We start from the raw sequence: 12,568 nt of genomic DNA on the forward strand, positions 1-12,568 counted from the left end.
TTATTATTTGTGTGGTCTTCCATAGAATTCCTGAGCAAGACCTACCCAAAGTCCACTGATCCCAAGCTCAGCTTGAGATGACAGAAAAGACTGCTCTCCCTGCTTGTATCAGTGGGCACAGATTGCCTAAGTGACCTCTGCAGTAAACAAAGGACGTGATTTCCCTCTCCTGTTTGTGGCACTTACAGCTTTTTAATTTCTTCAGTGTTCACTCTAACAGCCCATTGAGTTTCAATGGGACTTCACAAAGAATGGGATATTATTCCATGGGACTGGGAGCAGCAGAGTCAAACTCAAGATAATGTACTGAGAGAGATATGAGTCAGGGCAGGAAGGAGAAGCCAAGGTGGCATACATGCTTCAATGCCCACAAGCTGTGATGGCAAATAAGCATTTTAACTTGGTGTCTTGGTTGGCTAACTTGTGTAGGCAATTGCAGGAGGGGAAGAGACTTAGGCGCTGGGTTAGTGGAACAATTACATTCAGGCTTTAAATCCCTTAAGCACATACTTAACAGACATTGATTTCAATGCTTTTAACTGCTTTGCTGAGCCAAGGCCTAACTGAGGGCAAAGTAAAGGGCTGTTGCTGTGGTTTATGAATCATCCTCATAGCTATAGACCCCCAGCTAAAACATTGAAGAGAAGGGACCCTTGAAGGCCAAGCAGGCTCTTCCAGTGCCAGCGTGCCAAGCTGGCAAAAGGCAAAGGATACAGTGAGTGTATCTGTTGTGAGGAGGAAGAAGGCTGAATGACCCAAGATGTTTCAGTTGATGCTCTGCTGCTCACATTATTTCTAAAAAAGGCCATTGCTGCAGGCTTTCCTCATCCTCAGGGAAGCACTTGCCTTGTTTTTTCCATGAGAATAACTTGTTCAAATACATCAGACCTAACGCTGCAGCTGAAGCCAGAAGTGGCTGCAGCTCATATATGTCCTTTGTGTGTGTGTGTTTTTGTTTTTTGTGTGTGTGCAGGTGCTCTCTGATGGGGTTTGATTTAAACCGGCACTGGGCAAATCCATCTCCTTGGGCTCATCCCACACTGCATGGAGTGAAACAGCTCATCATTGAGATGTACAACAATCCGGTGAGTGAGGAAAAGTGATGCCAGAACAGCTACTTGCTGAGGTACCAACTCTCTCCCACTCCGGGTTTGTGCAAGATGCCAGTAACTATGATGTAGCTTAATCCAGTGGTAAACCAAAATAAGAGACAAGTAAGCAATCACCACCCCCGCCACATGAGATCAGGGAATATTTGCATCTTCTGTCACAGGAAGCATCAGAGTGGAGAAAGCAAGTGAAATGAAGTTTAGTCCAGATTAAATATGGAATAATTCTGAAAGCAGGGCCTAAATTCAGTCGAGCTGTTTTCATGATGTTCTGATCTAGATTCAAAACAGCAGACCCCCCCCCAACTGAATTACTAAATGGCATTGAATTACTGAATCCAGATCTCCGGCAGGTGTTGCTATGTAGCATATAGAGCAGGAGAAGGATAATATTTGCAAATATTACATGAACACACATGCACACACACTCAGAGAAGCAGAGGTGTTCTTGAAGGTGAAATCTTAGCTAATCAGAGGAGATGTATTGCAGAGAATATGGAGGAGTGGGAGGGAGGCAGACAGCTATTGAATGTTTGACATCAAAGTGCAGAAGGATTATTGAACATGGCACCTAAGAAAAACTGCTGAAAAAAGATGGAGATGGGTAGGAAAAAATCACAGCCAAAAAAAAAGAAAAAAGAAGCATTTTATAGATGATTATTTCTTCTCTATGGAATTTCTAGTATTTGTTCTTTCTTTTTACTTCCCATTACAGAGATGGCATTTGGCTCTTTAATTCCCTAAAATTTCAGTTTGCTTCTGATTTTTTTTTTTTAATCTTTCTGAGTGTGAAAAAGAGCCTGGTTTGCCTTGCTAATAAAGAAAGAGGTTCTTACCTGTGGCTACATCATGCATAGGATAAGAGCTCCTTTAATTTAACTCCTGCTTCTCCCAGTACATCTTAATTGGACTTTTTATCTTCCAGCTAGTAGTAATACCTGTACAAAAGGGGGTTTGGATACAAGGAAGATAGGTTAATAGATGAGGTCCTTATGTATGAAGTGGAATCCAGTTGCTTGGAAAATATTTTCTTAGACTGCTAATTGTTTGGCACAAAAATTTCTCTTTCTGTCCTGTTGGTGCAGCACCTAGCACTGTCTGCCTGTGACCAAGGCTCCTCAGCCCTATTATATTAGACTGATGATGATGAAAAGTACAGAAAGAAGCTTTACAACCAGCCCTGGTCTTTCCTCTGTTTCCTACCCCAAACAGCAAGACAATTTGCCTTCTAGATGATGGAAAGCGTGCAGGCTGCTTTGAGAAGAAAGGGGTTTTTCCAAGGATAGAGGTTCCTAAACATAAGAAGAAGGTTGGGTGTAGGGAAATGCTTCTGGCTAGTAAAGCAACAAATCCTGGCATATTAAAAGTCACTGTCAGTAATATAAAGCTAATATTAGGGGTAAAAAATTCTTTTCAGCTTTGTCCCATTCCTGGGAAGCTTTGAAAACTCTGGTAGTTTCCAGCTGCCCTATGTGCAAAGAATGAATTTATTTTCTGTGGTGTCTAAAGTGAAAAATCAAAAGAAATGTTTGAAATGTTGGTCTGAAATGGAAATCGGTTTTTCCTCTATCTCTGTGTCTACCCCCCTGCCCTCCCCAGCGATCAAACTGAGACAAACCAGTTCCAGTTCATTTCCTTCCAAAGGAAAGAAAAAGGAGCCTTTCAAACACAAATGTAACATTTAATTTTCAAGGTTATTTAATTATTATTATTTTTTAAATGCTATTTAGGCATCTTTTTTTTTTTTTTTTTTTTTTTTTTTTAAATTAAACCACCAGCAAAGTTCAGGTGACTCTTCAGAGTCCCCTTTCTCATTGAATTAGCTGCTCAACAAAAAAGCCTTCTTGTCTGGTTTTATCATCTCCTAGCCAATACCAGACTTTCTGCCAGTTTTAGAGACCCTCAGCAGTACAATGCAGTATATGGGATTATTGGTTTTTTTCAGGCAATACCAGATTCCTAGTCTCCCTGATCCCAGTAATATTTGTGTGAACAGGCCATATCCAAAGTGCTGGGACAAAAGAGGAAAACATCCGAGGTGCCTCAGAGAGATGGTATGGGACTGTATGTGTGCTGTCCTGCTTTAGCAGTGACTGTTTTTGTTAAGTTCTTGAGCTAAAAACAACCACCCCTCTCCTCCTGACAGAGTGCCAGAATAAAAACCTGCTTTGAATCACTTCAGGCTGCTAAAGATTTTAACTACTCTCCAGGTGTAGAGTGTAACTTTTAGATGAGTAATACATGATAGATGGTTGGCTGCATGCATAGGTGAACCAGTTGCTCTTGTCAAACTGCGACAGATCAGGGATTATGAACACATCTGTCCTGCCACCTTCTCCTCACTTGAAGTCTCCCCACACTGGGGAATGTGAAATGAAATAAAATGCAAAATAAAGTTCCCTGCAAAAGAACATAATAAAAAACAACCTTCATCCCCCCCATTCTAGACAAGATCTGCTGTGAGAAGCTGTCCACAAGAGATTGGATTGTTTAAAACAGAGGTAGTTCAGCTTCATGTTGCCATTGCAGAATGGCTCAGTGCAGGCCTTTTAGATGTATTCATTCCCTTAAATCATTTAAGGAAAATTAGCTGCCATAAGAGCATAAAACCACATTTTAAATATTGCTGTATAGGATGATTTTTCTTCTGCTGATGCAGTATGGAAGATAAGCTGTATCCTTTGAAAAACGTTCATTCTGGAGCGGGGGGGAGATGACTGATGCAGTAATAAGTGAAGTGGTTTGAGGCGTACAGACAATGTCATAGCTACAGTGATTCCAGCACTGAGTGGTCCAAAGCTAAGTGTTTACTGTAGTTACTGTATAGAAAGAAACCAAAGCACCTGTGGTTCTCTGTTCTGGGTTTTACAAAGTGTGCTCGCTTTATTTTTAAAGCGTTTCAAATTCTGTTACAACTATATCATCTTTAGAAGGGAGTAAATGGATCAAGAAATAGGAGAACGATAGGAAGCTTTTGATCTCCATGTCACTGATTTTTGAAACAATCACTCTTGATGGTAAGTCACTTTCATTGTGTTGGCCTGTGTGAAGTGAGGGGATATTCTCAGCTGTTTCTAGTGGTGTCAGTCTTGCAGATCAGACTGAAGTGAAAGACTTGCTCTTTTAGATCAGCTGCTGTTGGCTGAAGATGTTTCTGTTCTGAAGTACCTTTCCCTCCATATGCCAGACATCACTGCCTCCCTACCTCTCCACCAGATGATGTGTGTAAATGGTTCCCCTATCTATGCTGGAGCATGTTCACGGAATTAGCTCAGAACATGAATGTGTTTTTTAAACCAACTCAGCTGACTTTTGTCTAAAGTACGTCAAAGGATGTTCATATGAACCATTCCAACAGTTGAACTGCGGGGCTGGGAAGTTCTGCTTGGGCATGACAACACTCCTCACAGAGAGAGCTGTTTGGAGAACCAATGTCTGTAGCCTAGGTAAGGAATCTAATAAAGCATATATGTGCAGCTAGATTTAAATATGTGAACAATCTGATTTGATTCATCCGTGTTCCTTGTGTGCTTATGGTTAAGCAGGTGCTTTAATGTTTGACTGGGAGTAAGTGCTCAGCACTGGCAAGCCCAGGACATGGGTGGTCTACAGAGATCAAACAGTCCTTACCTCTGGGGTAACATGAAGCCTGAGAGACAGAGAGCAGCATAACTGCTTGGTTGTTGGACAGGTTTCATGTGGCCATCCAGCACCTTTCCTGACAAGAAATGCACTCTTTAAAACAGACTTAATGAGTGAACTTAAGTAGCATGTTCAGCGTCAGCTCAGTCCCCTTGAGTATGTACATTGTGATACGGTCTTTAATCATAGGGGTTCGTGTTATTCTCTCAGCTAGACCCCTGCCTCATTAAGTTCTCCAAATGGAAAACTTTCACATAATAAGCAGCTATTCAGTGTTTTCTTTCAGCTTCACCGTTCATTGTGCAGACCTGTCCTGTATTTACTGTGTGCTATTCAGATCCTTCTCTGAGGCTAGAACCGTTAATCTCCTTGTGGTTTTTTTTGTTTTTGTTTTTGTTTTTTTTTTTATTTTTTATTTTCCTCATTGCTATACCCTGGGAGCATTTCAGAAATGTTAATTAATTTGGGGGCAGGGAGGAGGGGGGAGACCCCTGTGAGAGACAAATAAGTTATCCTTGTATGGATAGGAAACGGGCAGTCAAAGTTATGATCAGAAGTACCTGCTCATTTGAGACAGATGGTTTAAGATGCCTGTGATCAGATGTGTTTCATGTCATTCACCAAAGCTTGATATATTCAGTGTCTCATTTCTACCCCTTCCTTCTCCAAGGAAGATTGGGATAGAATATTTCTATCGTTTGGAGCTCTTAGAACCTAGAAGACAAGGAATAGGCAGCAACTGACCACTTGGGAAGAATCTTTTTTAAATGATTTGCCCTCCTTCAATGAAAATGCAAAGATGGGATGCAGTGCTCCCAGGCACTCTCATTGGAGCACTGTACTGCATCTCCTTGCATCCATCCTTCTTCTGTTCTGCCTGTTTTCCACCTCCTGTTGTCACTGAAGCTGTAGTCCTACATGCAAATGATTCCTGTGTTAGGCATTCTTCACATTGTGCCCTGAATGAGCTGGAGACCTGAACAAAAAGAAAAGAAAACAAAAAAACACTCACTTGGGGCATGCTCATTAATTATTATCTCCTTTGTCATGCACACATATACCAAAGTTTTAAATTATTTCTACATAGGCAACTTTTCTGTTTCCATCCCTGACTTTGGAGTGCTTGATGTTGCAGCCTTTGCATACTTTTAATAATATTCTGCATGAAAGTTTTCCTTGATTCAAAGCAAAACATACAGCTGAAATGAAGCCCCAGTGTGCTGAAATTTGAGTCATCTGCTGGGCTGGAACCTTTAGATCCACGACACAGACATCTGCCACAAGAGCTGATGAATTAACTGATAGAGGGTGACAATCTGCTATTGCTGTGGACTGGTGTGAGGGAGGGAAAGAGACACTGCCTGTGGGCTTTGTGGGTATCTGCTGACAACAGAATTAATAATAAGAAAGGATGAGTAAACATAATACTGGAGGCATGAGGGGGGAGATATTTAAGGCTGAGTGATACCTTTGATGTTTTTCAGAAGATTTTTTAAGATCCTATGTGCAGGCTTAGACTTAAACAGAAGCATATGTTTCCAATTTTTCTGTCTCTGAGGAGGCCTTGTTTTTGATCCAGGTAGGCTTCGGTGTGCAAGTAGTAAGACTACAGATGAATTCACATTCATCCAATAAGTCAATGTAACTCTGGATTCTTCAGCAGGTAACTACATTCCTTTCCATAAAGAGACTGTATCTACTTTCTTCCAAACATCTTGAACATACATTGTTCTGGTTCTGTGTTATCACCTGTCTCTAGACCCTTCTTTAGAGGCAGAAGGATATCCTTCACTAGGGTTGGCTCCCCTCAGTACATCATGCACCTTCACTACTGCAGAAAGATGGTAGAGGTAGCCTGGCCTAGGGAGAAGTCCTGATTTGACCTCTGAGTTCCAGCTTGTTGCTTTCTCTGCTGATAAACCCAGGTACTAGAAAGCAGGGGGAGTTGAATGTTGAGTGGTGTGTGAAGTAGGTTAGTGTAGCCAGCTGAAGGGAAACATTGTCTCCCTGAAAATACGTAACTCATTAGAGCTGACTGTTTTACTCAGCTAAGTGGTTTCTCTAGGTTTTCCCATCATCATTGCCAACCAGTACAGGCTCAGCCCTTCCCTGTGCTCACAGACTTTCTTTTCACCTTCTATTTCTTCCATTCTGGTACTGAGCTTTGTTCATCCCTGTCAGGAGATTACACGTGTTCTTACCACTCCAGGCCACTCTACATCTCTTTCAAAGACATAATTCAGGTGTTAATGCTTGACAAAGGCTCTTAGTCGCTGCTCTCCTGCATGCTGCTCTGACTGACCAATGTTGTCTTCAGACACTGTTTAGGCTGTCTACTGCCAAAGCTGTTGTTCAAGCCAATTCTTTTCTAAGCCTTCAGTAGCAGCATCTAGAGTGTACTATCAAGTATAGTAGTAGTTTTGACTGTGCAGGAGCCATGTTCAATGTGTGGCATTGCGGGAGTGCTCCATGGGCTGCACATCCAACCTCCAACTTTCTTCATTAGCCTGAGCTTTGGCAGTGATGGAAATCAGTATCTTTGTTTTTCTAGTATTCCTGGTTACAAAGGCAGTGCCATATTTTGAGGGAAGCATTTTGGTTCCATGGAAAACTAGGTCATGTGATGATGACTTAGAAACCTGTAACTGATATTTTACAGCTTGCAACTATCCATAATGGCAGCATTGCTTTAGTGACCTCCCATCCTCTCTGCCTTTGGCAGTGTTACATTCTTCACCAGACAACTCAACATTAAGAAAAACGCAGTTGGTCTCCAAGATGCATTTATTTTGCTGGAGCATGACATAAATTTTATTTTTGTCAGGCCTGCATATTTTGTCAGTCTTAGAGGCTCTACTTCCACTCAAGTTGTGAGATGATGCTATTAGTATTATCATCAATGTGCTACTGGGTAGTTGACAAATAAACTATAATAACAGATTTTGCAAGGGTTTCACAACAAAATTGTACACTTTGGCTTCTTACAGTATAAGCCCACACATAGTATTATTCAATCTAACATTTGAATGACTGGAAACAATTGTTTTCTGATCAAAAGTTCTTCTTTTCCCTCATTATCTCCCCTGCTGCTGTTATAAGTTGGAGCATCAAAATGGAATATATTTCACGGGAAAATTATAAGCTGATCCTTATTCCAGCTGAAGCCAGTTTGGATGTTAATAAATGTTTGGAAAGGCTGTAGGTTGGGGTTTGGTATTGCTCAAAAATCACTCGGAGCCAAACAAGTCAGCTGAGGTCTGTATCATCTGGTATATGGAGTCATAGCAGATTAACATAGGGTAATGAGATCTGTAGCATAACATGCTACCTCACTCCCTTCTTCTGTTAGCAGAGCTCTTAGACTTCCTTCCCCAGCTAAACAACCCAATAGTACTAAATAATCTTTGTTAACACAAATACTGAATTTTAACAACCTACTAGGAAGTGATGTTCAGATAGTCCCTTAGATATCCTGGGCTGTCATTTGTACCTGATGGTTTTCACTCAGACGTGAAAACAGCTATCATCATGCATAATTTTTTGCCAATAATTCTCAACCAAATATAGTACATGTTATTCTGAGTTCTCAGGCAAAATGGCCAGCATGCTGCCTCTTATTTCTCTTCTTCTGAAATTAGAAGAGATACTACCTCTTCTTATGCAGTATGTGTTCAACTATGCTAACCCTGTGGCTGCTTTCTGTAGCAGTGTTTTTGTTTGTGCCAGTTTGTTGATATTTCAGAAATGCCCTGCACAGCTCCTATCTTGCAAGTCCAGTCCCTGTTGACTGAAGTGTAACTTTTTAGTATGGCAAATATAGTTCTTATTTAGGTTCTGTGTTGAACAAAACAATAGTAAGGGCAATCTTTCTTTCACTGGTGCTAGGGTGCGATTTAACAATGCAACATACTCATCGGTGTCTGATTCTGCAGCTTTTGCTTAGTAGGCACTTAGGATTTTTACTCTATCTCCTACCTTAGTGTTGGAACTAGCATAGTAAGAGTTACTAATGTTTGAGCTCACATTATACTTCATATAGACTATTTACAGGTATCCCCATTAAACTCTTTTTGTTGTGAAATATGAATGCATTGGGTATCTGCTGACAGAAATAAGTGTAATGTGCATGATCAGTTTGTTAGCAGTGGTATTTTCTAATAAGCGATCTTGTGAGAGAGGGAGTAACAGTTAAGAATTCCTCAGTTTCTTTCGCTCAGTTTTAACAAATCTAATTCCAGTTTGTTCTCAAGTAAACCTCCTTTTCTTGATCTACTAATATGTTCTATGTTTCTGCTAGATAAAGCAGCTTCTGATCTTAACAGCTTCCTTCCCACAGCCCTTTGAACACACACAATATTATGAAAAACTTGCTAACAGCAGAGCTGGTTTGGCACTAGAATAGATTATTTGCAGGAGGTGCTGAATCTTTACCATTGGAAGGTTTTACAACAGGTATTTGTTGGGAAGGGTTTAGACAGAGTTAATTCCCTTTTGAGGCAGTCAAATGCACTCAATAACCTCTACAGATTTCCTTCTAATCTCCAATCAATCTATGATCTTTGTCCCTTCTCTTTGATTTGTTTTCAGCATGTAAACTGCCTACATGTATATATTCATATATCTATATATATATATAGATATACACACACATATAAAAGTGAATACATAATTCCTTTGATAACGTCTTGGGAATTATTGACACTGTTAGATGCAGTCCTACCTGGAACTGTAAACTTCTTAAAGTGACAGTCATGGAAGGGGTGTGTTGTTCAGGCCACTCTCTGCTAATAGCCTTATTTTTTGCAAAGGCAAATTTATAATTTGGGAATTGTAAGCCACATTTCAGCTAAATTAGACAGGCTTCTTGGTTGGTTTGGTTTTGTTTTGATCACACTGATATGTTCATAATCTAGATCTGGACGATGCTTTGCTATACTTTTGTTAAATACTCTAGACTGTCCACAGAATGTGTCTACAGCTACCAAATTTCTCTCTGTTTGTACTCAACATGCTAATCATACCACTTGTAGTAGTAATCTGTTGATACAGGTTGTGGTTTCTTTAGTTGGTTGGGTATTTTTGCTATCCTCATTTGGTAATGTTTGTATCTAGAATAGGACAGTTTCAGCTAAAATTAATCTCCTAAAGAAGAATGAAGCATTTTAATCCCACAGACTACAGCCAAAATCTTGTTTTTCAACACAGTGATGGTCAGTTTTTGTTTGTACCTGATGCTTCTAATCTAAGCTGTTGTCCATTACACTCAGGCACCTGTTTGAAGCACTGTAGAGAAATTAGTGTGTGGCTCACTATTATATCTCTAGATAAGTACCCCTTTAGTTAGCTCTTTCAGTTTCTCAGACACTTTATTAATATTTGTGTCCTGTGACTCCGGGTATCTGTGTGCAGTAGCATTTGCAGGTTGCTGCTCTAAACATCTAAATCACACTCACGTTTGTTTCTTTTCCCTGTAGTTTGCCATTCTGAGAAATCTTTGTACTGCTGTTTTTTGTTTGGGGCAGACATGTTAGTTATGACCTCCACTTTGCAGTGATCTACTGTACACCTTATCTTTTCTTCCAGGTGTTTTATTGCTATTACATGGAACTTGCGTTGTTGCTTTCTTAGTTTTAGCTCAGCAGCTCTGTCTTTCCACAGCTCTTTAGGGCCTTTAGTCAAACTCCTCGCTTTTACCTTGGATCAAAATATTATCTATCAAAGCTTTAGTACCCTCTCTACCATCAAAACATGGTTGTATTTTCCTGGGACATGCCTAGGGGGCTGAACACAACTCAAATATCCCTCTGAGGAAATAGTGTCTCCTAAAATAGTTTTTTGAAGATGTACAGCCATGTTCTCTATTTTTCTAGGGGCATCTGCCAGCACCCTGCTGATGAATCAGAGCCATCTCTTCAAAGAATTTACCCCTTGTCAATGGAGGAAAATATTCCCTTTATAGAATACACACATTTTTTTCTTGGTCTGAGTGTACAAGAGAGGTTCAGTATGGATTCTTTTCTCACTCTCTTGCATCTTCTTTCTGCTTCTACTTTCTGTGATTCTTACAGCTGTGATTTTATCGTAGTATCTGCATTGGAAAGAGAGGCTTTTTTTAAATTTTATTTTAGGTAGCATTAATCGGGGAGTGGCTGACATTTAGTGCTGTGTTGAGAGTTTCCTTGAGTCTGGGTGGGAAGACATGTTTAAGCTCCTCCTCATTAATACTGTTTTCATGTTTCTCCTCCCCATCTCTTTTTCAGTGAGACACAAAGTTTGAGATATATTTTTACCCACTTATGAAAAATTCCCCCTTTGCTTCTGCTCCTCCCCCAAGTGCTTCTATAAACTGGGTCAGAACCAAGGTCACTGGCAAGTCTGCTTCAGTCAATGGCTGCATTTGAACTGATGAGCACTGAGGAGAATGAGCTCCTGTGCGCAGCAGTCAATTCCAGCTGGCTCTTGCCAGAGCTTCTTAGAGATGGGGCTTCTCACAGGATACAAGTGGAAATGCCTGGAATGAGCTGATCCATTTTATTTTTCCTACTTCAGACAGCATTGGGAACATGCCCTTTGTTCATGTAGCTCAATTTTCCGCCTGGGATTGCATTTGCCTTTTAAGACACAGGGGCAAAGTCACTGCCAGAGCTTTTTTATTTAATACAAAAGAGCTCTTAGTATTCAAAAATGATTTACAGACAGCTGGCCAAGTGTTTGACCTAACTATGTCTGTTCATGCTATTCTACTGGTGCAAGATAGCTGTAATAGCTTACCCAGCCAGTGGACAATTAGCCCAACGTATGCAATGAAGATGGGTAAAGTGAAATGCTGGTTTTAAATGAGGATATTGACATAATAGCATCTCAATCAGTGAGCACTGGAATAGCAGTGTAAAATTACTTGTGAATAGCAAAGGAAACCAAGCCAGTGGAGGAGTGACATTGTAGTTAAAAGAAAGCTCAGAAGCAAAAAAAGAAAAAGAAAAAAATAAAAAAGGCAGGGGGGCAGAATTGTATCAACAAGTACTGAACAAGCTCACAATCTTTATGCGTTAAAATTTCATGCTAAAATGGGATGATAACAGTAAGTATCTTTATGATGTCATGCTCAGAATTACCAAAGAAGCAGTGAGGGCTCAAAGAATGTAATGACGGGGACTGATTAAGTGTCATGCTTACATGTAATGTAGAAACTGCATTTATACACTTTAAAGATGACGTCGTCTTGAAACAGGAAATGAAAGAGACCAAAAGAGAAGAGTAGATATTTTTATTTATCCCCGAGCAAGGATTAAGTCTTGATTGAAGATGTACCTGTCAAAGAATCATTCTGTAATAGCAAATATAAACCTGCTCAAATTCATCATTCCTGGTGGAATACAAAAGCCAAAATATCCTTAGACTGGCACTTCTGAGAGGAGGCAAACATAAAATGGAAAAGAAAACTGAAGGCGTAGCTAAAAGGGCAAAACAGAACAAAATAACAGTTTCAGGTGACATGGCAGCTATATAAAACCACGATTATAGGAAAGCATTTTTGCAGCTTTACCGTTAGAGAGAGTAAGCGTATTACCCCTAGTTGAAAAACTCCGCAACTTTATAAAGGTTGCATGAGAAGTTAGCAAAGGGGATTATTAGAATGAAGAAGTCCATTAGCATTAAAGGACACCCTTTGAAGTCTTGCCCAAATGAACTAAGGAAAAAACCCCAGTGCACTCTGGCAAGTTAAATGCAAAACCATAATAATAGAGGACAAAAACAATTTTGAAGAATAACTTGCTAAAGGCATAAAAACTAATAATAAAAACTTTTTTCAAACA

General features: G+C 40.1%; 1 protein-coding gene across 2 annotated transcripts in view; it reads left to right on the forward strand.

The window, feature by feature from the left end:
* LOC308071758 (cytosolic carboxypeptidase 6-like) overlaps window positions 1-12,568 on the forward strand; it is a 247,023-nt gene that overhangs the window by 72,416 nt on the left and 162,039 nt on the right. For both annotated transcript variants that reach the window (XM_080407682.1, XM_080407681.1), the window contains one exon: window positions 974-1,085. In XM_080407682.1, coding sequence (XP_080263808.1) covers window positions 974-1,085 — 112 coding nt within the window. The remainder of the gene's footprint in view (window positions 1-973; window positions 1,086-12,568) is intronic.

Source organism: Falco punctatus, assembly GCF_963210335.1.
Source record: "Falco punctatus genome assembly, chromosome: 11".
NCBI classification, from domain to species: Eukaryota; Metazoa; Chordata; class Aves; order Falconiformes; family Falconidae; genus Falco; species Falco punctatus.